Source organism: Canis lupus, chromosome 15 (assembly GCF_048164855.1).
Source record: "Canis lupus baileyi chromosome 15, mCanLup2.hap1, whole genome shotgun sequence".
In the NCBI taxonomy this organism is placed as follows: domain Eukaryota; kingdom Metazoa; phylum Chordata; class Mammalia; order Carnivora; family Canidae; genus Canis; species Canis lupus.
Genome location: NC_132852.1, coordinates 56,061,657 through 56,085,683, shown reverse-complemented (window position 1 = coordinate 56,085,683; position 24,027 = coordinate 56,061,657). Strand labels below are relative to the sequence as shown.

At 42.1% G+C, this 24,027-nt stretch overlaps 1 protein-coding gene across 1 annotated transcript; it reads right to left on the bottom strand.

The window, feature by feature from the left end:
- Nucleotides 1-17,184: 17,184 nt before the first annotated feature.
- LOC140604464 (olfactory receptor 2A1/2A42-like) lies at nt 17,185-19,490 on the bottom strand. The gene has a single exon (XM_072775734.1). It carries the CDS (start codon nt 19,488-19,490, stop codon nt 18,549-18,551), a length of 942 nt encoding a protein of 313 aa, XP_072631835.1. The 3' UTR covers nt 17,185-18,548.
- Nucleotides 19,491-24,027: the final 4,537 nt, after the last annotated feature.

Sequence of the window (24,027 nt, the reverse complement as noted above, 5' to 3'; positions counted from 1 at the left end):
GGGCCTCCCGGGGGGTGCGGGAGGGGGCGCGGGGCGCACGCGGGGGGCCGTCCGGGGGTCAGGGCGCTCGGAGGTCGCGGGCGGGGGCGCGGGGTGCACACGGGGGCCTCCCGGGGGGTGCGGGAGGGGGCGCGGGGCGCACGCGGGGGGCCGTCCGGGGGTCAGAGCGCTCGGAGGTCGCGGGCGGGGGCGCGGGGGGCCTCCCGGGGGGCGCAGGAGGGGGCGCGGGGCGCACACAGGGGGCCGCCCGGGGGTCAGAGCGCTCGGAGGTCGCGGGCGGGGGCGCAGGGGGCGCAGGAGGGGTCGCGGGGCGCACACGGGGGTCCGCCGGGAGGGGGCGGTCAGGGCGCTCGGAGGTCGCGGGTGGGGGCGCGGGGGGCGCAGGAGTGGGTCGCGGGGGGCACGAGGGGCCGCCCGAGGGTCAGGGCGCTCGGAGGCCGCGGGTGGGGGGGCTGCCCGGGGGCGGGGGCGCGGGCCCCTGCGATCCCCCCGGGTGTCTCTTCTGTGTCTTGTCCAGGTCGCCCCCGAAGCCCGCCCTGGATCCCCGCTCACGCCGCTTTAGCTATTGGCTGATGCGTGTCTCCGAACGTCTGAGGTTTGGGGTCCGAGCGCTTTACCTCCCTGGAGGTCCACCTGTCTCCAGCTCTCGGGGCCTAGTGTCTTTCCTCTGAGTTCTACCTGCTTGCTTCTGTGCTTTTAAAGTTCGTTTCAGGTCGATTATATATCATGGGCGCATGTATTCCTTCTGTATTCTTCCCAGGACGTGGGTGTGTAGTCAAGTACCTATGTCTCAGGTTTTCTCATGCTTGTCCTTTTTTTTTTTTTTTTACTGATTCTTCCAGGGAAACCTTATATTCTGTAGGCCACGCTTGAGGGGGTCTAACTTTATGCCTCTCCATAGACTTCAAAGAATGCCACAGTGATCTGTGGGGTGGCCACACACACACACACACACACACACACACAATCCCTCACCTACGGGGACAGAGATTCTCCATATGTTTATTCTAGGCAGACCTAGAATGCCCTTCTCCGCTCCATTCATTACTCCAGGGATTTCCATGGTGACATAAGCCAAGTACGATCTTCATAGGCTCTCTGTTTTGTCCTTGGGAATGCCATGATCTGTAAGCCCAAATATCTAGTGGGTTAGACCATTTCCAGATTACCGTGCTGTGGACTGCCCCACTGATCCTGCTGACCACGCCTACCCACATTTTTGAAGACTTTAAGGTAGATCACCATTAAGGTAGAATGGTGTTTTCTCCAATAAAGTCCTGAAGCATCTCTGTGTTCAAACAATGTGCTGCTTTGGTCACTGCTACCCAGAAGGGTTAAGCCCTAAACAGTTCACCATCCTCCAGCCTACTCAAAGCTTACTGCATTAAGGTGTGGGAAGCAATGAGGAAAGCACGATTAGGCATTCAGGTCTGTAAGGGCAGGCCTAGCAAGTGTCAGAAGCTCAGCGAGAGGCTGAGAACAGGGAGTGCAGGAAGTCAGAGTTTACCCTAAAACTCTTTCTGGCCTAGGAGAGAAAACTCAGTCCAGGGGGCACAAGGGAGCCCTTGATTTCTGGTGGGGGAGCAAAGCAGGGGGATCCCTGCTATTCCATGCTGCCTCCTGGGTGTGGGCGACGCGCCCCAAGGTGCTGGAGCTGCCTGGGAAACCAGCCTGGCTATTCTTTCTACTCCCCTCCATCCTGACGTGGTTCTCCCCAGTGACACTCTCTGTGCCTTAGTTTCCCCTGAATGTCAGGTCTCACAGAACAGACTCCTCTTGTTCTACTGGCTCTGACCTATCAGCATTTTTTTTTTTTTTTTTTTTTTTTTTTTTAGGTCACCACCCTTGATTCAATAACCTCTGGGCTCTTGTCCAGAAAGTTAAGGATATAAGGCTGGCCCTGACTCTTCAGGTAGTGGTGAGATGTAGGAAAGTTAAAATGTCTCCCTTAGGGGGTTGGCTTCTTCCAGGGGGCCTCTCTGTCTGCAGGGTGTACACCTTTGGGGACTGATCCATCCCTCTAGGCTCCTCTTCCCTTGACTTTGCAAACCATGGTTCTCATTTTATTCTTCTTTTCCATTTCTTGATGCTGCTCATGGTGCCTTGGCTTCCTGATCAAGCCTTTCATCCTACCCTAAGATTTTGATATTTCATTTGGGCTTATATTTCTTCTGTGAAGCTCTAGGGAGGAGAGAGAATGAAACAATGGAAAAAGAATGCGAATTTAGATTCAGGCTGGGGTGGATTTGAATCCAGCCTTCACCATTCACTTCATGCAAAATGTGGTGTCTTTAACTTTCCTGTGCTTCATCTCCCTAATGTCCTAAATGGGGATGATACTATTTAACAATACCTGCCTCACTGGGCAGCTGTGGCGCTTCAGTATGGGATCCTATAGAGGTCACCTTACCGCAAGTGTAGAAGGTGATTGATATGGGTTAGTTTCCTTTCCTAGCACTGCCTGATAGTTATGCATGTTGAATGAATAGATTTACAATAACAAGGTGATAAGAGTTGGGAAAGGTGAGCATATTCAACATAAAGTTATTTTAAAACAAGAGCTATATTAGAAGGGAGAAGAAAAAGTGTAGGTTCTAGACATTTTCATTGGAGACAGTGCCTTTGAGATCCAGCCATGGAGATGAGGACAGGGTACTGTCCTGTGTAGTTCTGGGTAGCAGGGCTAAAGGAATTACAATGACCTTTTTCAAAGCAGGAACTCACTGAGTTATGCCTGGGTTCTCGCTACACTGACCAGACATCATCCGGTGTTACTGGCTACATGGTTTCTCACTTGGTTGACTCTGACTCTCAGCTGATCCTGTGCTAGTTCTTTGAATACTGCTCTGGCTTTTCTGACTCTGCTTTTTGCCTGATCCCATGACCCCCTTTGGACCTTTTAGAAATGACTTTGAACTCAGTTCTTAAGTTGGCTGACCATGGTCTCTCCATCCTTCTTTAAATTCACCCTGACATGGATGTTGTGGTGCATAGCTATCCTGTTCTATTCTGATGAACACATTTTTCCTTTCCCATCCTTGGTCTTCCCTTTATTTCCTTTCTTCGCCTTTGCACTTGGCCCTAGCCTAAATTTAGTGTGGCTCAAGGTAGAAATTCATTTTAAAAAACGCATTTACTCAATATGCATTTTTTTGGAAACCAGATATATACAAAGACCAAGTCTCTGCCCCAAGGAGCCCTCAGTCTAATCAAGGAGAGAAAAAAGTAGCAAATAATGATATCAGAGTGTGATAAGTGTGGAGATATACACACAGTGCAACAGCGGGCATAAAGGACAGAGCACTGCTTGGGGAATAAGAGAAATCTTAATGGATAAGGTGTTGTTAGAGTTGACTTGTCCTAAAAAACTACTCTGTACCTGGTGGAGAGGGGAATTGAGGAAAGATATACCAACATCAGAAATGGGATGTGTGAAAATAGAATCCTGAAAACATTCTATGCAGGGAAGGGCAAATGGTGTGGATTTAACATGAGGTATGGGGAAGAAATGGTAGAGAAGGAAGAGAAGAAAATGTTAAGTATGTAGGGTGATGGATATGTTATGCAGCTTGATTTTGGTGACCATTTCAAAATGTCCACACCTATTGCAACATCTAGTTGTACACCTTCAATATATATCATGTTTTTTTAAAATATATGTATATATATCATGTTTATTTGTCAATTATACCTCAGTAAAATTGAACAGAATCCTTTAGAGGAGCCCCATCTCTGAAACTATAAAGTCTAAAACTCAGTAGCATGCATGGTTCATGAGCCCCTTCATCATCCAGTTATGTGACTCCACACTCTCCCCTGGTCTCTGGAGACTCGTAGTTTTTGAAATTTCTCCTGTAGGTATATTTTTTAACTTGGGTGCAGATATCAGAGGAAAATATAGATGCTTCTGCACCTTATTCAATTGAATCTCTAAAATATCTGGTAAATACTGTCTGAGAATGACCCGGTGTTTCCACAGAATGGTCACAGCAATGTAGAGTGCCACCGGTCATGGAAAGGGCAGGATCCTATCTTGCGCTGCAGTAGGCAGTTCCCAGAAGTGCCATTATTCAAATTGTCTTGCTTTTTGGTGTGTATTTAGTTTCAGGATGTTTCAGAAGTTTTCCACCAAAGATTTTTGGACAATAAGGATGGGGCTGGGGATGATCCCCTTTTATAAAGAGACTAAAACTGATGGCATCCACTTAGAGGAGTTCTGGCTTTATATCCATGGTTCTCAAACCTGGCAAATTAGCACAATCTCCAGGAAAGATTTTGTTGTTGTTGTTGGCTGTTGTTTGCTTTTAAGTGCCCCATGTGATTAAGACTTTGAGAGTCCAGATCTGGGAACTGTGACATGAGCAGTGGTTCTTTACCAGAGGCTTCCATCACAGTCACCTGCTGAGCTTTATGAATTTGCCTTTGCTCAAAATTCTGTAGGTGTGGGGTCAAGCAGAAATATTGAAAAAATAGCTCCTTGCTGATTTGGGTGCCTAATGATAATGGAGACCCTCTGATCTATAGCAGTGGTTTTAAGACATCTTTTATCCTACCTTCTATTAAAAAAAAAAAAAAATTCAACAGGTATCCCCAACATACAAGTGTTTCATTTATTTGTAAACCACATAGACATATTTGTTTATAAGAGTGGGCCCAGGGTATCCTGTTGTTGCTCTGCCCCTAGGTTCCCACTTACCTGCTCTTTCTTCCCCGGGGGGGTAAAGAGGTTCTGATAACAAACGAGAGCCATGTATCACCGTGTCACACTTCTGATTTCGAGGCAAAGAGGCACAGAAACATTAAAAAGAAAAACACAGTTAGGAGGGCTGTTTAATCCTTTCCCTTTAGAGATGATCAAATAACTTTGGAGAAGTTGTGACTTATGAGATCACACTCCTCACTCCTAGGCAGTGGCCAGCTGGGGCTGAGCCATCTTCCCAATTACTTAGGCTACGAACCAAGGTCATTGAACACTTAGATTGCCTGTGTTCACAGTCTCAGTGCTATGCACAGATTCAAGGTAGAATGCTTGTCGTTATATAGGGGATATGCAGAGGCAATTATGACACGGACTCTGTCTCAAAAGAACGTGGAGAATTCACACAGAAATGGTAAAATAATATTCCAAATGCCAGGGAAATTCAAAGGAAAGTATGACTAACGTGGGCCAGAGCGGTAGGGAAAGTTCTACTGAAGAGCCGCCCCTGGGTGCACACTGTGGGTAGGTGTGGGAGAGATATTTCCCTGACTGGGTCATTCCCAGGTTCCATTCCTGACACACATTCACGCCCAACAGTGGTAAAAGCAGCCCTTTGGAAAAGGAGGGGCTGAAGGTGAGCACAAAGCCTTATGACATCCACTTGGGGATGTGTGGAGGTGGTGGGAGGTGTTCCTACCTGAACAACCTTCATTCACCCTTTTGATCCGAATCAATTCCCACCAGAACGTTTTTTTTTCACAATGTGCTTCTCTGGCAGATTCATCAGACAACACAGAGATCTGGTTCCCATCAAAAGTGTATTTTGGATTTCTAGCTCCTGAAGCAAATGAGTGTCCTCTTTGGCAGAAGCTATAGCACCATCTTGTGGAAATAAATGCTTTAGATCACAAGCCTTTTTGTTCTGGAAATCTTAGTCTTTAAAAATACCAATCTTTCTGTTCTGTCTCCCTTTCTGATATTTCCCACACATTTCTTAAAGACTGCTAACTCTGGGAAACGAACTAGGGGTGGTAGAAGGGGAGGAGGGCGGGGGGTGGGAGTGAATGGGTGACGGGCACTGGGGGTTATTCTGTATGTTAGTAAATTGAACACCAATAAAAAATAAATTATAAAAAAAAAAAGAAAAAAAAATACCAATCTTGACACTCATTCTTGGCTCTACATCATTCTTGGAATACGCAATTTATGAGTAACAAAAGGTATCTCCTATATTTTCAATCTTTGATGGCTGTGTTAGCAGCTCTCCATCAGTGACAGCTTTCTTATTTTCAGAATAATGAAAATACTTAAGATCCAGTATTTTCCCCATCTCAGACTTGTTTCTTTTAGGCTGTGTCCCCAGGTTTGGCTTTTAACCATGCCCCAAGGGATCCTGTCTTCTTTGATTTCAGCAAAGCAACTCTAAATCCCCAATGAGAATAAAAGAAAATAAAGGAAGAAACACCGGCTCCTATGGCCATTTTCTGTCTCCTCCAGGAGTTGGGAAGAGGATGGCCCTTCATCTTGAGAGAGCGAACACACCACAGTGGGGAGCTCAGAGAAGAATGCGTAGCTGCCACGGACTTACAGAATAATTTCCCAGAAATTTAATTGGGTCCATCAGAAAAATAAGCCCCAGGAATATGTTTAATTTCAGATTGTAAATTCATTGGCCCATTGAGTAACTAATGGAACTTCTAAATACGAGTGCTCTACCCTCCAGTGGAGAGGAAACAATGCTCAGTCTTCTCAAATCCTTCTTTGCCCTGGGTTGGTCTACATCCATGTGGCACTGACCTCCCTGCAAAGGTTTGAGACTTCACCAGGCTGTCCTTGACCAGCCTCAAGCTTCATTAAAAGTAGATTTGCAGAATTTAAAAAATCTGCTTTAGCTTTTTCAAAAATCAGATTAAAAAAAAATTGCACATTGACATGTTTCAGAGTTTGAAAGTACAAAAGTTGCCCTTTCACACATGTCCCCAGCTAGCCACTTCCCTTCCCTGGTCACTCCGATATTGCAAGTTGTGCATGAAATGCTTCCAAAAACATTCTCTGCTGTTAGTAAATACATTATTATAACTATCCATGATAGTCCACAATATATTTTGCAAACCTGGGTTTGTTTTATTTGTTTTGTTTTGCTTAAATATAGAAAGATTTTTCTATAGTAGAACAACAATAAAAAAAGCTTCCTGGTTTATTTTTCAGCTGTGCAATATTGAGTGGAGGTAGCATGATTGATCACGCCAGTCTCCTACTGAGGTAGTTCCAGTAATTTGGCAGAACACACAATAGTGACTAACCTTGGCATCCGTTGCTTTGCACACGTGTCAGTCTACCTGTAGGATATATTCCTGGAAGCGGAATCACTGGGTCAAATGGTATGTGCATCTGTAATCGTGGGAGGCATTGGCAAGTCTTTCTCTGTGGAGGTCACTCAGACCAAATTAAGAAAATGTATGACACACTCACTACTTGTTTTTAAAACTTTTTGATCTCTGCCAACCTGAGAGATGAAATAGCAATATTTCAGATAGTTACTATGGTAGTTTTTGTAATTATCTTGTTATGAATCTGAGCATATGAACTCAAATTTTTCACAGGGCTCCGTCACCTAATCAATTCTCTTTCTCCAAAGCTACATTGATAAAACAATGATTTCTTAATCATTTAGTTTCTTGAACAGGTAAAAATGACTCAAATTTCTAGCAGCTTTCTTCCCTTTCTTCCTCCCTTCCTCCCTTCCTTCCTCCCTCCCTCCCTCCCTCCCTTTCTTCTTTCTTTCTTTCTTTCTTTCTTTCTTTCTTTCTTTCTTTCTTTCTTTCTTTCCTTTCTTTCTTTCTTTCTTTCTTTCTTTCTTCTTTCTTTCTTTCTTTCTTTCTTTCTTTCTTTCTTTCTTTCTTCTTTCTTTTCTTTTTTTTTTCTTTTCTTTTCTTTTCTTTTCTTTTCTTTTCTTTTCTTTTCTTTTCTTCTTTTCTTTTCTTTCGATTTTATTTATTCATGAGAGACACAGAGAGAGAGGCAGAGACACAGGCAGAGGGAGAAGCAGCCTCCCTGCCGGGAGCCCAATATGGGACTTGATCCCAGGACCCCAGGGTCATGACCATGGCTAAAGGCAGATGCTGAACTGCTGAGCCACCCAGGCTTCCCAAGAACAATGTTTAGTACTTCTTTTCCATTTAAAAAATATTGACAGGTATATTACCTTATCTGAAGCTCACAAGGTCCCCTTGGAACAGCCAGGGTGGGTGGGATCTTATCACCATTGTCTAGATGGGGAAGCAAAACAAGGATACAATTGATTGTGGCCTATCTGAACCTGGCTTTACAGGATTACCCACTATATTGCAGTGTCATTAGTTCAGGACTGATACTGGCAGAGTCTCTCAAGAAGTGACCCAGAGAGCTGTTGCCATTTAAAATTTCTGTACTGGAGTAGGGCCTCCAGGCTTTGTCTTGAAGCTTTGAGTGGTATTTCACATAAAATTGAAAATAAAAAAAATCAGTTGTATATACCAGTGAGAGTGCCGCTGTTGAAGATCTGTGGAGGAGGCTCACATGTCTCTCTTTCTTCTCTCAGTACTCCGTAGAGTTTTTGCTGTTGTCCTAAAGAGCCACAGACTGAGTACTTGTGGCAGAGACCGGTAGATGTTTACCAGAACAGTTTCCTCTTATTCCTGGGTGCATATCTCCATATCTCCCAGATTGCCCTGCATTTTTGTGTGACTATACTGATGTGGGGAACAAAGGCAGAAGGAAAGGTAGATAAAACCAAATCTCCTTGTAACCTGCAGCCCATTGACAAGTACTTGAGATAGGCAGATTATAACATTCCTCCAGGATCTCAAGGCTTCTTTGACATATGAAAATCCTTTTGCAGTTCCCCTTATCTTTACTTCTCCCAAGCCCAAGGTATATAATCAGTTGCTCCTCACAATCCCAGGGCAGCAGGGAGAGCAGGCCGCAGCCCTTTCTGCCCATGGGTACTGTCTCCATACTTTAACAAAACTGCCATTTTGCACTGAAGACATCTCAAGAATTCTTTCTTGGCCATGGGCTCTGGACCCCATGGACACACCGACATTCAACAACTACATCATTTGGGGCCCAACGTGGGGTTTGAGTCTTTTCATCTGGACTCTAAGCTTTGGTGCAAACTTGCTGAGTACTTTCACTCCTCTTCCTTTGCTCTCATCCCAAGGGTTCTTCAAGGAGTACGGGCTTATTGGAACACTTTCATGTTGATTGCTCAGGCTGCAATCCTCTAGCCCATGGGTACTCTATGAGGAGGAGAAAGCCTGATATTTGGCTGGAAGTTAGTACCCTGGCTGGGATGGTAATAAGACCCAGACACTTGGTGCCCTCTCTTTATTCCTGTCCTTACACAGAGTTGTCTGTCTTGGGCATGAGACAGCCACCTGTCACCCGGATGGCTGCCAATCTTAAGACTCCCCTGTGAGGTTTCCTCCTCATTGGTCTAATGTGATCCTCTTCACATCTTGGTCTGGTTGCTTCTGGCCACAAGAACTCCACCCAGAGTTGGCCAAAACCAGTATTCAATTGAATTAAAATCCAACCAGGGATTGTTTCCTAAAGAAGTTGGCTGTAAAGACTACATGTGTTGGAATGTTGCTTAGATCATGATGGATTTCTATCTTTATTTTTTCTGTCAATGTCCTCTACTAACTACTTAAGTTACAAAATTGGGTACTTTCCTCTTGTAAAACTTCTAGTATTTTCCATAGGTTAAAAATGGCAGGTTCTTTGTGGCCTTCACAGTGGGGCCTTGATGGCAAGGCATAGTTGGTCCATATGCCGGCACCCATCGTAGTCTAGAATGTGATGGGGAACGGGGAGGAGGGCAGGCCTCCCTCCTATAGGGCTTTTGTGGCAGGCAGTGATCCTACCAATTTCATTTGAGGGATGCCTCGAGTCACTTTGATACCAGGAACCTATGACATATTCTGTGTGGGGGACACCAGCTGGATGTCAGGGGAATTTCCTTGGTAATCAATGCTCTCTCTTCAGTCCCCAAGGACTCTCCCTTGGGATGCCTTTTAACCCACTGGAAACAAAATTTAAGAAAGGTACTACATGGCCTCAGTAGGATCTATTGGATCTCTTCTGTGGGAAACAGGGCAAATAGAGGGAACATGACTTAAATGATGGTTAATTGTCTCAAGCTCTCATGGGTAATTGTGAAGATGGCTTTCAACATCTTTGTAACCTGAAACTTTAAAGTTTTGCTTAGATAATAAATGGAATTGAATTCACTGGGCTCTAGGCCTTTTCCAAATGAACATTGATTGCTGAATGTAGGTTTGTGCAAAATTTTGACTTCTTACTGCAAAGAAACTAAGGATATTTGAGTCTATTAGTAAACCTGCCTTGTACTTAGTAGATTCATAACTCTGCCTTCCAAAGAATTCTGATGTAACAGTTCTCACTTTGTTACTACTTCTCACTGGAGACTAAGGTTTCTAAGAGTCAAAATTCTGCTAAATGTAATTAAGACTGATTGAAATACAGGATTTAACTTAAATGGAAGGACCTCTACCAACTCATATTATGTACTCTCACTGCAATAAAATTAGAGGGACATCCTTCAAGGGCTCATATCTAGAATAAAACCTGTACCTCCTTCACAAGAAACCAATGAGCAAACTAACATAACTTCTTATTCCTGTGAACCAGTAGAAGATCTCAAATTTCTCTTCAAAGCACAATTAAAGGACTAGAGGAAAATTTTAATTCACTATCACGGTCTTTTTATCAGGTTTCTCTTTCTCATTGTAATATTAACTTTAATTTGCTTTTTCTGGTGTCTCCCTGCCTGGTACCAAGACTCCCTCACTGCCATAGCTTCCAGCTGATAGATGACCCTTTCTACTCAAGGAGGTTCATACATGTTGTCTACCTTGGATTGGCTGCCTCTCTGCCTTTAGTAACTCCTATATATAAATTCCCCAACTGATCAATGTTGACCCATAGGTAGGGACATCTCTATGCCTCTGTTCAGCAGGAAGAAGTTACAGAAAATGAGACCTTCCGCTCTCAGCAACCTTAAAGATTTAAGGGCCAAAATTGTTCACGGGCAATGATGTGGGAAACAAAGCAGAAGGAAAGGCAGAGAAAATTAAGTCTCCTTATAACCTGCAGCCCACTGACAAATACTTGAGATAAGCAGATTATAACATTCCTCCAGGATCTCAAGTCTTCTTTGACATATGAAAGTCCTTTTAGAATTTCCCTTATCTTTACTTCTCCCAAACCCAAGGCATATAATCAGTTGCTTCTCACAATCCGGGGCAGCAGAGAGCAGTAGGTGTCAGAGCAGCAGCCCTTTCTGTCCATGAGTCCTGTCCCTGTGCTTTAACACAACCATCTTTTGTACCAAAGACATCTCAAGAATTCTTTCTTGGCCTTTGGCTCTGGACCCCACCAAACACACCAATATTCCAAAAACTATATATGATCAAGTTTTAGCCAATGGGATGTGAGCAAAAATGCCCGGTCCACTTTTAGGTCAGGCCACTAAAGCCGCCATGCTGCTTCTTCCAACATACAGGACAAGCTTGGGAGCCATATGGAAATGAGGATGGCTTCTTTCCTAAGGTCTAAGAGTTGCTTTTCTGTTTTTAAAAATTGCAAGGCTAACACTCGATTACTTTAAAATTTTCTAAAGACAACCTACAGAATGGGAGAAGATATTTGCAAATGACATATCAGATAAAGGGCTAGTTTTCAAGATCTATAAAGAACTTATTAAACTCAACACCAAAGAAACAAACAATCCAATCATGAAATGGACAAAAGACATGAACAGAAATCTCACAGAGGAAGACATAGACATGGTCAACACGCACATGAGAAAATGCTCTGCATCACTTGCCATCAGGGAAATACAAATGAAAACCACAATGAGATACCACCTCACACCAGTGAGAATGGGGCAAATTAACAAGGCAGGAAACCACAAACGTTGGAGAGGATGCGGAGAAAAGGGAACCCTCTTACACTGTTGGTGGGAATGTGAACTGGTGCAGCCACTCTGGAAAACTGTGTGGAGGTTCCTCAAAGAGTTAAAAATAGACCTGCCCTACGACCCAGCAATTGCACTGTTGGGGATTTACCCCAAAGATACAGATGCAGGGAAACGCCGGGACACCTGCACCCCGAGGTTTATAGCAGCAATGTCCACAGCAGCCAAACTGTGGAAGGAGCCTCGGTGTCCATCAAAAGATGAATGGATAAAGAAGCTGTGGTCTATGTATACAATGGAATATTCCTCAGCCATTAGAAACGACAAATACCCACCATTTGCTTCAACGTGGATGGAACTGGAGGGTATTATGCTGAGTGAAATAAGTCAATCAGAGAAGGACAAACATTATATGGTCTCATTCATTTGGGGAATATAAATAATAGTGAAAGGGAGTATAAGGGAAGGGAGAAGAAATGTGTGGGAAATATCAGAAAGGGAGACAGAACATAAAGACTCCTAACTCTGGGAAACGAACTAGGGGTGGTGGAAGGGGAGGAGGGCGGGGGGTGGGGGTGAATGGGTGACGGGCACTGAAGGGGGCACTTGACGGGATGAGCGCTGGGTGTTATTCTGTATGTTGGTAAATTGAACACCAATAAAAAATAAATTTATTTTTAAAAAAATAAAAAATAAATAAAATTTTCTAATGGTATAGTATTATTTTCCATAGTACACTTCCTATTTTAGAGTCATCTTTAACCTTTTAATGTTTATCATTTTGAACATTTTTCTGTCCCTTAATATGCCTGAACACACACACACACACACAAATAGCTTTTTCCCTACATGAATGAGAAAGTACTAGATCAATATGACTTCATTTACTTACTTATTTTAGGAGAATCTTCCCTTCTCTTCCCACTAGAGAAAGAAAACTTATTTTAATAGTTGCATACTGTTTTGTGGTATAAATTTATGATATTTTATTTAACAAACCCGCCATTGAAGGACATTAGCTCATCTGCAACATTTTGCCATTATAAATAATCTTCAATTAAAATAAATGTACATGTATATATTTTGCACACATATATGAATATTTCTGCAGGATATGTTCCTAGAATTGGAGTTCTTGCATTAAAAGGAGTACAAACTTTAAGTTTTGAAGCTACATCCCCAAATTAGTACCAAATCAAATTATATTGCCACCTAGACTATTGCCCATACAGTCAGCAACACTAGAAAATATCAATCTTTTTATTTTTGTCCCATTTGATGGGCAGAAAATGGTATCTCATGCTTTAAAGTTTATTTCCCTAATTACTAGAGAGCCTGTACATCTCATATATTCATGAGTGGTTTGTCTCTGTTTATATCTATATAATTTTTGCCCAGTTAAAAAAAAACTGATGTGTATATTACTATTTTGCTCATTATATATGTATTAAAAACTCTTAGATGTATTTCTATCTTTTTTAAAAATGTGTTTTCAGAACATTCAGGCTTATTTTCTTGAATGCTACTTAATGATAGGAAAAGATTCTACAGGCCTAGGCTATAGAGAGGCAGTGTGCTTACTGGTTATGGGTGTGGTTTTTGGAGTCAGGCTGACCTGGATTAGAGCCCAGGCTGTCACACACTTGTAATCACAGCAAAGTTCTTACTGTTTGTGTGCTTGCTTTCTTCCTTTTTCCTTCCTTCTTTCTTTTTCCATTTGTGCAATGAAAGCACTAAACTAATTAACTCATAGAATTGTCATAAATTTAGATGAGATAATAATGCATATATCTCAGCACAATGCCTAATACCCAGTAGGTGCTCAGTAAGTACTGGATATGAAAATTATTATTTACAATGTGGGCAACCGAGATACCAAATTAGACATAAAGTTTGGTTTCTGGTCCTAGAACCTTTCCCAATGAAAGTTATATTTAATAAGATCCCAGGAGGCTAATAAAACTGACTTTTCTAAGAGTAGGCATTTCATTTCGTATTTAAGCCAGCTGTATGCACTTTCAACAGAGCACCAAAATATTCAACTCACTCGTTGACTCAGCAGGTACTCTTGAGTTCCTCCTATGTTAAAGGCCCAGGATATTCAATTATCTTTGAGTCCACTTCGTTTTCTCTGCATGGAACTTAATCTTTATTCCTTTGACAAAGTGAAAATCCAAATTCCAAAGAAATGTGAGGAAATCAACAGAGACAGAAAATGAGAAAATAAGAAAGAATCTTAAATATTGTTTCGTTCCACTTTTCATTTTATCGGTGAGGAAACTGAAAGCTAGAAGAGTTAAGCAACTTTTCTAAGGTCACATAGTGAGTTAGTAGGGGAACTGAGATGAGGACCCAGATATCCCAACTCTGAACCAGCACTCTGTGGACTAAATCCAAGTCTGTTCAAAGATCCACCTCTTCTTTTGATCAAACATGATTTCAAAACATAAATAATAATAATAATAAAAGAGACACACGGGTTACAAAAAAAGACAAATCAAAATGAGCCAACAAAGTTTGTCAAAAAAGCAGGGAGCATAAGACACTTCCTTGCTGGTGGGGAAACCCAGTCCTGCTGTCATCCAGTGGGACTACATTCCAACCTCCTTTCGTTTTTGTCTGTCCTCAACAACCCGTATTTAACGATGATACTTTACATTCACAGCAAATAGTAAACAACAATCCTGTAGGTTGGTGGTTGGCAATCCCTGGTCCACATGCCAGCAATGCTGCAGGTGCTAATTTCAGGTGGCAAGTGAACGAGCTACCACACACAGATTCCCACCCCTATCATTTCCAGTAGTTACTGCCCGTAATTGTCTACACCCTCTTGCCAGTTTTCAAGGGCAACACCCTAACATGGCTTCCCATCTGGCTCCAGCATCGTCCGGCCTTCCAGAATCAGAGCCTCAGCAATTCTCACCCTTCTTTGAGAAGTCAGTGACCACTGCTTCCTAGGGTAGAAATGAATAAACATCCTCAGGATTTTTTTAATATTTAGGGTTTTAAATCATATATAGTTTATTGTATATTTCTGCCCTAGTTTTTTTCCATTGTTCTCTGTGAACTTAGAGCAATAACATATTCTTAGTTATTAATATCCATCACATAAGAACATACTAAAAGCAAGAATTGGATAAATCTAATGGACAATAAGATGCCCTAACCTAAAGGAATGAAAGGTCACTTAGCCCTGGGTCCATAAATTATGGGTGGAAATGTAAATATAATGAATATTTATTTGTTCATTCAGTTGAAGTTTACCAAGGACTATGAATAGTCCTAATGCCAGCCATTCAGGTTATGAACAGCCGTAGATCCTCTGCAAAAGAGCAATTCAGAGTTAATTTAAAGCCATATTGCCTAGTTTTGAATTATCTTTCCACGAGTGAATAATTCTGTGACCTTGGGTAAATTAACTTCTCTAAAGTTTATTTCCTCATCATTGTATAATGATAGTAATAGCGTCCACTCCACAGATTTGCTGTAAAGCATTCTATGTACTGTCTACCATACAGTAAGTGCTCAATAATTATCAGCTACAATTATATTTCTACTATACGATAATCTGCCATTTGAAGGATGTAGAAAAGGTTAGAAATCAGAAGATAGTTCAACATTGAAAATTCAGAAATGAGGCTAGTGGATAAAGGGTCCTTTATTTACTTCACAAATGTTTAGTGAGTGTGTTAAGATATTGGGGATGAAGAGATGAACAGATTCTTGTCCTTCTTGTACAGAGATGATAAATAATTGTATCATAAATTCCAGGTTAAAGATGGTACATGTTGGAAATAAAGTCTGCAAAGGAAAACCCCAACTGAAATCTAAATTCCTTTAGATTTAGGGAAAGTGTTCCATGTTTTCTTAGTGGATAGGCTAAGTCAGTCTGACCTAATACTAACTATAGTAATAGCATAGTCTTATGTTTGCATAGCACTTTGAGTCTTCAGAATGTTTCCATTTGTACCCTTCTTGGTTGAGGCCTCCAGCAGTCCTGTGGGGCTGCCTAGGTAGCTCTCATTCTGCATAACTGATGGGTGAGGGAGAGAGAGTCAGACAGTCTTAAAGGATTTCCCTGGAAAGAGCACAGCTAGCAAATGGTAGAGCTGGGACTAGAACCCAGGTCTCTAGCCACAAATCTTGCATGTTTAAGATTCCAGGCAGCATCTTAGGCTTCTGGAATGCTCAGGCCAACCTTAGGAGAGCACTGTACAGAGTCAGAAGGCCATGCAGGTAGCTCCCTGGGGGTGGTTTCTGGGCCCCACACTTGTCTGCTGCTCCACCTTGTACCAGGAGAGCTTTTTCCTTGGAGACACATCCTTGGTGTTACAGCTCTTCACCATTTGTCCTGCTGTAGCACTGCATGCATCCCACCAAATGCGGCCCTGCAGGGCCCAACACCTGTCATAAGACAATAGATTAGACTGTGTTAGGCAATATCTGAATTACAAAATATATCCAGTTTAAATTACAGATAAATTACAAGAACACTTTTGAAAGGTTTTAGTTTGGTGAATCATTAATTTAAAACTGCATTGTTGACCTCTTTCTTCCATTGTTTTGTTTTATGGTCCAGACTGTGAAGGGGCCCCTTTTCCCTGGCCTCTGGAGTCACAACCCCTTTTACTACCTCACCCTTATTTCCATTCTAGTATAAAGTCAAGTTGTTGTGTTTTAACCTTTCAGTCCTTTGAGACTTATTATAAAGGTAACTAACTCTGATCCTCATGATGGGTTTATAGGCAGGATTTCTGGTCTTGAGCATGGGCACCAAGACTGCCAAACTTTTTGAATTCAGTGCTGGGGATCTACTTCCAGCAGGGTCGGGTCATACTGGATAAGGATCGCCTTCTTGGAAACCTCATCCTGGTATTTCTGACAACAGGCAAGCAGGGCTTTGGAGATGGACCAGCAGATCGCACCAACCTGGGCCACATTGCCACCACCTATTGGACTCAGATGTCCTGCCTGGCAAATCACTTCTTGCACAGAACAGGTTCCCATCACTTGTCCCATCACTTCCAGGTGCTGCCCGGTTTTCAGTGCTCTGGGCTGTGGCCGTCTCCTTGCATCCAAAGATGACTGCAGTGTGGAGGATCTTCTGACTGCAACCCCCACCCCCCCCTCCACCTGTCCTCCACCCGGGAAGGGAGCTCAAGCTGAGTTCATCCCAAACATAAGTACCTTCCCTCCCAATGCCTCTCTCTGGCTGGAGGTTGAAAGTTTCCTACTCTCTTCCTCCCTCTCCATTTCCTGCTTCTGGAACTTCACAATCTCTCTGACTTTTAATTAGTGGTTATGCCTATGGGTTTGACAGTCAGATCACCTAAGTTTGATCGTGGACTAGATACTTATGAGCCGTGAGTCTTTGGTTAAGTTACCTGATCTCTTTGTGTCTGTTTTCTCACCCAAAGAGTAGTTAATAGTCCCTATCTCATATGGTTGTTATGAGGATTAAAAAAGATAATACTTACAAGCTACTTAGAACAGAGTGCGTCACCACAGTAAGGACTCCATAGGTGTGTGTGCACCAATGCGCGAGTTTGTACATGAACATGTGAGTGGTGTGTGTGAAACTAGAGATGCCTTGTTTCTCTGTCTTGCCACCATGCTGAGTTGTAAACCAACACCTCAATGAGAACAGCCGCCATCCCTACTCTCTGCTCTGTGCTCTGGAAGTCCTAATATTCTTAGTAACTATGACCATAGGACTCACCAACCCAGACAAGAAGCCTTCCATAAATAATCTCTGGCTCTTGCAGCCTCATTGTTGCTGGTTTTAGACTGAAAAGAAACCCACATTTGCTTAACATATCCTAGGGTGGGGTAGGTTAGCCTTATTCTTAATTTGATAAAACCAATAATGATGTACTACACTGTAGTGTTCAATAGAGAAGGTTTGGGAGTCATCGTTGGGGCATGGGTCTAGCATTTGCCATTTGCATCCATAAAATGGGAGAGTCATGAGAAATGGGTTTTTATGATAAAAATAAGGTAATCTCTGTAAATTAGCTATCTACGTGCAGTGGATGGTGTGAAGTAAGTACATAATAATAATGTTAACTACTATTATTACTGTTACAATCTTTTTTTTCCCCCCAGTTGACTCTGCTCAGGACATTCCATCACTACCTGATCATTGAGAGTTGGGTTGTAGCACTTGCTAACTCCTTCTAGTGAAGAGTGTGTGTTTACTCAGAAAGAATCACAGATACTCTTCTTAAGCAGGTGAGAAGAGTTTATAAACAAGTGGCCATCGGAAGCCCAGGGCAGTCTGGAAAGTGGATTTCATTGGGTAATTCCCTGGGATGCCAGCTGAATGTATGCAGACCTCCTTTCTGAGCACAGTAATTCCAAGACAGATTGCAAGGTTTAATCAACAAAATCAGTGTTTCCCCCTAAGCCTGAGTAGGCATTGAGGTACATTCACTATTAGAGGAAGTACAGTTAAGGTGAAACATCCTAATGTAGGGTTAAAAGGGAGAAAAGTATCAAAGAGTCCTAAGTCTCTGTGGCTGCAAAATTTTAAAAAATGATCACTGACACGGCTACATATGGTAAAGTGCACTTTCTGGTATTATTGAGTACATCTGATAGAGTCAGAGGAAGAGGGTCTATTTTACCCTTTTGGGATCCACAGCAGTAGATGAAATCAATTTATTCCTGTAGGTGTTCTTAACTGACTATCCAGTTCAATGAAAGAATAAATTTGATAGAATTAAATATAATGAATACAATAAAACCCAAATATTTTCTGAACAGAAAAAGAGAGTACATTACAGAGTCTCTTGGATTATTCAGTCTCAGATATAAAAAGAGAAGCTTAGGAGGTACACGGTACCCAAGGCCCCAGGGATTCCAATGTCACTCCAATTGGGAATGACTCTCCTTGTATAGCACTCTCTTCAGGGCACCCTTGACCTCTGCATTTCTCAGGCTGTAGATCAGTGGGTTCAGCATAGGGTTGAAAAGGCTGTAAAACAAGAAAAGGATCTTCTGCTGCTCTTCAGGGTGGCGGGATTTGGGGGCCATGTACATGACAATGGCACTGCCAAAGAAGAGCCCCACCACACAGAGGTGGGAGGAACAGGTAGAGAAGGCCTTTCTGCGGCCCTCCCCAGACTGGATCCTCAGGATGGCCAACAGGATGCGCGAGTAGGACACCAGCACCAAGCAGAGGGGCACCACTAAGATAAACATGCAGGCAACAAAGATGACCACTTGGTTAAGCCGGGTGTCAGCACAGGCCAGCTTGAGGATAGACAGGATTTCACAGAAGAAGTGGTTGATTTCATGAGGCCCACAGAAGGGCAGCCTCAGGATGAGGCTCACATGGACCAGAGCCAGCAGGAAGCCACATGCCCAAGAAGCCACCACCAGGGTGATGCAGACTCTCCAGCTCATGATGACACAATAGTGGAGGGGGTGGCAGATGGCCACATGCCGGTCATAGGACATCACCACCAGGAGAAGACATTCAGTATGAGCAAAACTCAAGAAAAGAAAGGTCTGCGTCAGGCAGCCAGCAAAGGAGATGGGCTTGTCTGGCCTCAGGAGGTTCACCAGCATCTGGGGCACTGTGTTGCAGGCATAGGCTATGTCGACGATGGCCAGGTGGGAGAGGAAGAAGTACATGGGGGTGTGCAGTCTGAGGTCCAGTGAAATGAGCCCCAGGATGAGCCCATTTCCCAGCAGGGTGAGGGTGTAGAACAGGGTAAAGAGCCCAAAGAGAACCATCTGAATTCTTGGGCCAAGACAAAATCCTAGTAGAATAAACTCTGTGACCACGGTCTGATTTTCTCCCATTTCACTGTGAAAAAGATAAAATGGAATGCTTGGGACAGAATTGTCAAAAAAAACCCCAGCTAGATGCTATATTATACATTTTGTCAGTTTTAGAAGACAAACTTTGAAAATTAACAATCCAGTTACACATTAAATTAATCACTTAATCTGACAACCAGTTTTACAGAAGGGGACTGTGTCACCAAGGACAGATTACCTAGAGCCAATGACACTGTAATGGGGAGGAAGAATGTCAAGCCAAAGAGGAAATAAAGCAACCATGAAATACGGATTATCTCGGAGCTACACATGCCAGGATTAAGAGAATTGCTGGAGTGTAGAGGTAATCAGTAATGGAAGGACTCCAGATATGAGAATTAGAGTAGCCTAGGAAAGAAATGTGAAAATTCAGTTTCTTAATAGAAATATCAACTGTGCTGTTCCCAACAACACAAATCCACCTTTGCACTTGAGAGGAGCTTATGTGATGAAAGAAGGAGCATCTTTTGTGATTGTTTAGGTCGCTAAGAAGGAAATTAGTGGATATGCTACATACATATGGGCTCTATTGACTATATTTTATAGTGGGTGACAAACACAAACTGACAATTGGCCATTTAGCAATCTACTGATTGATTCCCAGTTACTGATTTACCAAAAAGTGGTTCTGAGTAACAAGCCATAAACTTTGTAGGAATTGGTTTTTGGCAGGCCGCCCAGTGTTTATGTGTCGTGAGTCTAGACTTTGTGTGCAGGCGTGTAAACAAGTATGAGGTTAGGTGTTCATGCTTGACTTGGAGGCAGTGGTGTGTATGGATCCATGTGAAGACATTTCAAGATGCCGTCCCCTGTGCACTCATCTCTTCTTCTATTAAAAGAGCAAATCCAAAAAAATAAAAAAATAAAAAAATAAAAATAAATAAAAAATTTAAAAAAAGAGCAAATCCAGGTATTGCTATAACTAGGAAAGGCCATGTGTTGGAGGACACATGTTGGAATGACGCAGTGTTGGAGGACTCATCTGTGTGATGGCTTGGCATTTGCATCACATACCCTGTGTGAAACCACAAGAAACAACCATTTATTAAAAAACGAACTCTGTCTTAGCTTGATAATATAAGAATTGCTAAATGCTTTATAGATAGCTAATTTAAAAATTTTTGGCAAAGTGATGATTCAGCGAATTTGTCATTTACGGATTGCTATAGCAACACCCTGGTGGTCAGGTATCTGAGGCTTCTATGAATTGGTGATGTGCCAGATACTAGTTGGCTTAAGTCCTTAGTAACAGCTTCCCCAACATACCATGTAGAAATCAGCATCTTTCTAGTGCACCCAATTTTTTAGTGCCTTTATGAGGCAAAAATGACCTGAGGCTGAACTATTGAAGTTGTGCCCGGTTGCCTCCAAAGAAAAGTCTCTCCAGGATTCACACAAGGAAAGATTCACACACAGTTTTAAGACATTGGTCCAGATGTCATTAATTTCAAAGGAGAAGTTAATGAGATGCTCCCTGGGAACTTGAGAATGAGAGAAATAACACTGCTTCTTGAAAAATACAACTTGTAAAATCCACTCATAATGGATGAGAAGAACTGGAGGAGGAAACAAGACAAGACAACCCGGGTCAACATGCAGGTGGGGAGTTGTGAGTCCATCACCAACTCCACTCACAGTGCTTTGATGAACTCATGGACCCAGGGTAGGAGGATTGGACAGTAAATAGGAGACTCAAATGCAACAGTTGTGTGGGATGCGTGTCCACAGAAAGGTTGAGGAATGGAGAAGGAGGTGACCCATGAGGCCCGGTATTTGCTAGCTCATTGTCAGCACTGTCCAGGGACTTCTGGCCTGCTTATATGGGAGAGCTGTTCTCCTGACGGGTCTGTATCCACAGTCCAGGTGGCCTGAGTGATCAGCGATCTGTAACCCCAGCTGTCTGATCTCCAGTGAATCCCCTTTACTCAGGGCCCATGCTCACCAATTAACCACAAGGTGTTAATTTGCCTTCCTAGGCAGCTATTTTGACAAAGAGGGAATGTGCTACTAAGCAAAGCTCTTGCCAATATTTTTATAATAAATAATTCCATTCAGGTTTATTCACAGTTCTTTTTTTTTTTTCTTTTCAGTTTTGATAATATGATACACATGGAAATGTATAGCCTTAGCAAAATTTCCAAAGCTAGATCTACAAAAGTAGGACCAGGCCCAGGACAGAGATAACCCCACTTAAATACAACCCAAAGAAAGTTTTTCTGAGCAATTAATTGGGACCTGGAGGACATCCCCATTAGATCCCTTTCTAGAAGCAACAAATGACATTTTTTGAATAACCATTATCAATTTATATCATCAAGTCACAAATGGATCTAATGATTATACTACAGACTCCTAACACAGGACCAGAGCTTGATTGTTTTGTTTAGAATTATATAAAAAAAAATTACTGTGTTAGAACAGCCCTTTAAATTTATTTGGAAAACATACAAAGCATATGAAAACATTTAGTTGTGAAAATACATTTGTGAACCCACATCTTATAAAAGCGTAATCTCTTTATTCCATCCTTCCTTAATTCCTTGCAACTTCCAAATGGTCACATAAAGAAAAAAAATTACTTGCAAAGTCTGAATCTCTTTGAAACTTAAGAGACAGGAGGGCCTCATGAATACTTTAAGAACAGTTGCCATGGGGTGCCTGGGTGGCTCAGTCTATTAAGCATGTGCATCCAACTCTTGATTTTGGCTTCAGATTTTGGCTTCAGGTCATGAGCTTAGGGCCATGAGATCGAGCTCTGCCTCTAGATCCGTACTCAGTAGAGTCTGCTGGAGAGTCTCTCTCTACCCTTCCCTCCTGCTCACACTCACACGCTCTCGCGCACTCTCTCTCTCTTGCATGCTCTCTCTCTCAAATAAACAAATCTTTTATCAAAAAAAAAAAAAAAAGAACGGTTGCCATGTGAGCTGGAAGTCTGATTTCTTTTATAGGAGTCATAATATATGCTTTTGAACAGGAACAAGTGTACTCATTTTTGTAATTCTGGAACTTACAAAATATTTGTTGAGTGAACAAATGAATGAATGCATATACGAGAATAAGTGAATGTCTAAATATTGAATTTTTGGACTGTCTTTGCACTGAGTCTGGAATTTCTGCCTTGCTTAAATCTTGCTTGTCCAAGTAAGGACTCTTTTCCCAAGGCAAAAAAATTGAGATTCTAAACTAGAATCTCAAATGTTTAAGCATCGGCCAGTTGAAAGACACTTCTATTTTCTTTTTTTCCCCATCTTTTATTTTATTCTACATGATAATTGAAAGCATTTCATCTGAATCAGTGGATTAAATTTGCTAAAGGACTGGTGGAAGTAAAAGGAGGAAATAAAAAAGAAATTAAATACACCTCAGTTGCTAATGTAACATTCAGACATTGTTTTGTGCTATAAATGATGTGTCTTAGGTGTATATACCAGTTAGCAATTTAAGAATTGGCAGACTGATGACTAATAAATTATCCAGTGTTCTTCATGGTTTCAAAGTAAATATCTAAGATTGAAATCATTTCTTTACACAGGAACAAACCTGCCAGTACTAGACGGGGCCTAGGTTTCAAAAGTAAGGTTTAAGATCTGGTGAGCTGACAAACTTTTCTAATGCTGTAGGCATGAGTCACCCAGCATTCCTGAAATGAAAACTATTTCTAAATCCTCAAGTTAAACTGAAGTATTGGATGGTTTAATTCCAAGTAATACAAAAAATAATTGTTACTACTAATGTATTCAATAGAACCCTTCTCTGTTTCTCTTTTAATTCAATATATTGAAAGTTTCTGAGATTTTTTTTTTTCCTCCCTGACCCATATGTTGCTTAGAAGAATGTGGTTTAATCTCCAAGTATTTGGGGATTTTCCAGCTCACCCTCTGCTTCTGATTTCTACTTCAATTCCACTGTGGTCTGAAAGCACACATTGTGTGCCCTTCTATTCTTTTGAATTTGTTTGGGTGTGTTTTATATCCCAGGATATGATCTACCAGGGTGAGTGTTCCACGTGAGCTTGAGAAGAATGTGTATTTTGCTCCTTGTTGTTGGATGAAGTAGTCTATACATGTTCATTCTATCCAGTTGGTTGATGATATGGTTGAGTCCAGCTATATCCTTATTGATTTTCTGTGTTCTGGGTCTATTTCTGATGAAGGGATGTTGACGTCTCCAACTCTAATAGAAGGCCCATCTATTTCTCCTTTCAGTTCTACTGGTTTTGCCTCCTGTATTTTGATGCCCTGTTGTTAGGTGCATACATGCTAAGGATTATGTCTTCTTAGAGAACTGACCCTTATCATTATGTAATGTTCCTCCTTATCCCTGATAATTTCCTTGCTCTGAATCTCTCTCGTGTTGGTTATGTCGCCCTGTCCCTGTTCCTCTGCCTCACTATATCATTGTCTGTATTCCGATCTCCTTCCTCTCCTGGTGCCCTTTATGACATTCTATTTCCAATTTTCCTTATATCTCTTTTGTAATTCCCCAATCTCAAAATCTTTCTTGTTTCCTTCTCCGCAGT

What these genes read in the sequence shown, in the direction of transcription:
- LOC140604464 (XM_072775734.1), bottom strand. Translation starts at nt 19,490, where the DNA reads ATGGGAGAAAATCAGACCGTGGTCACAGAGTTTATTCTACTAGGATTT.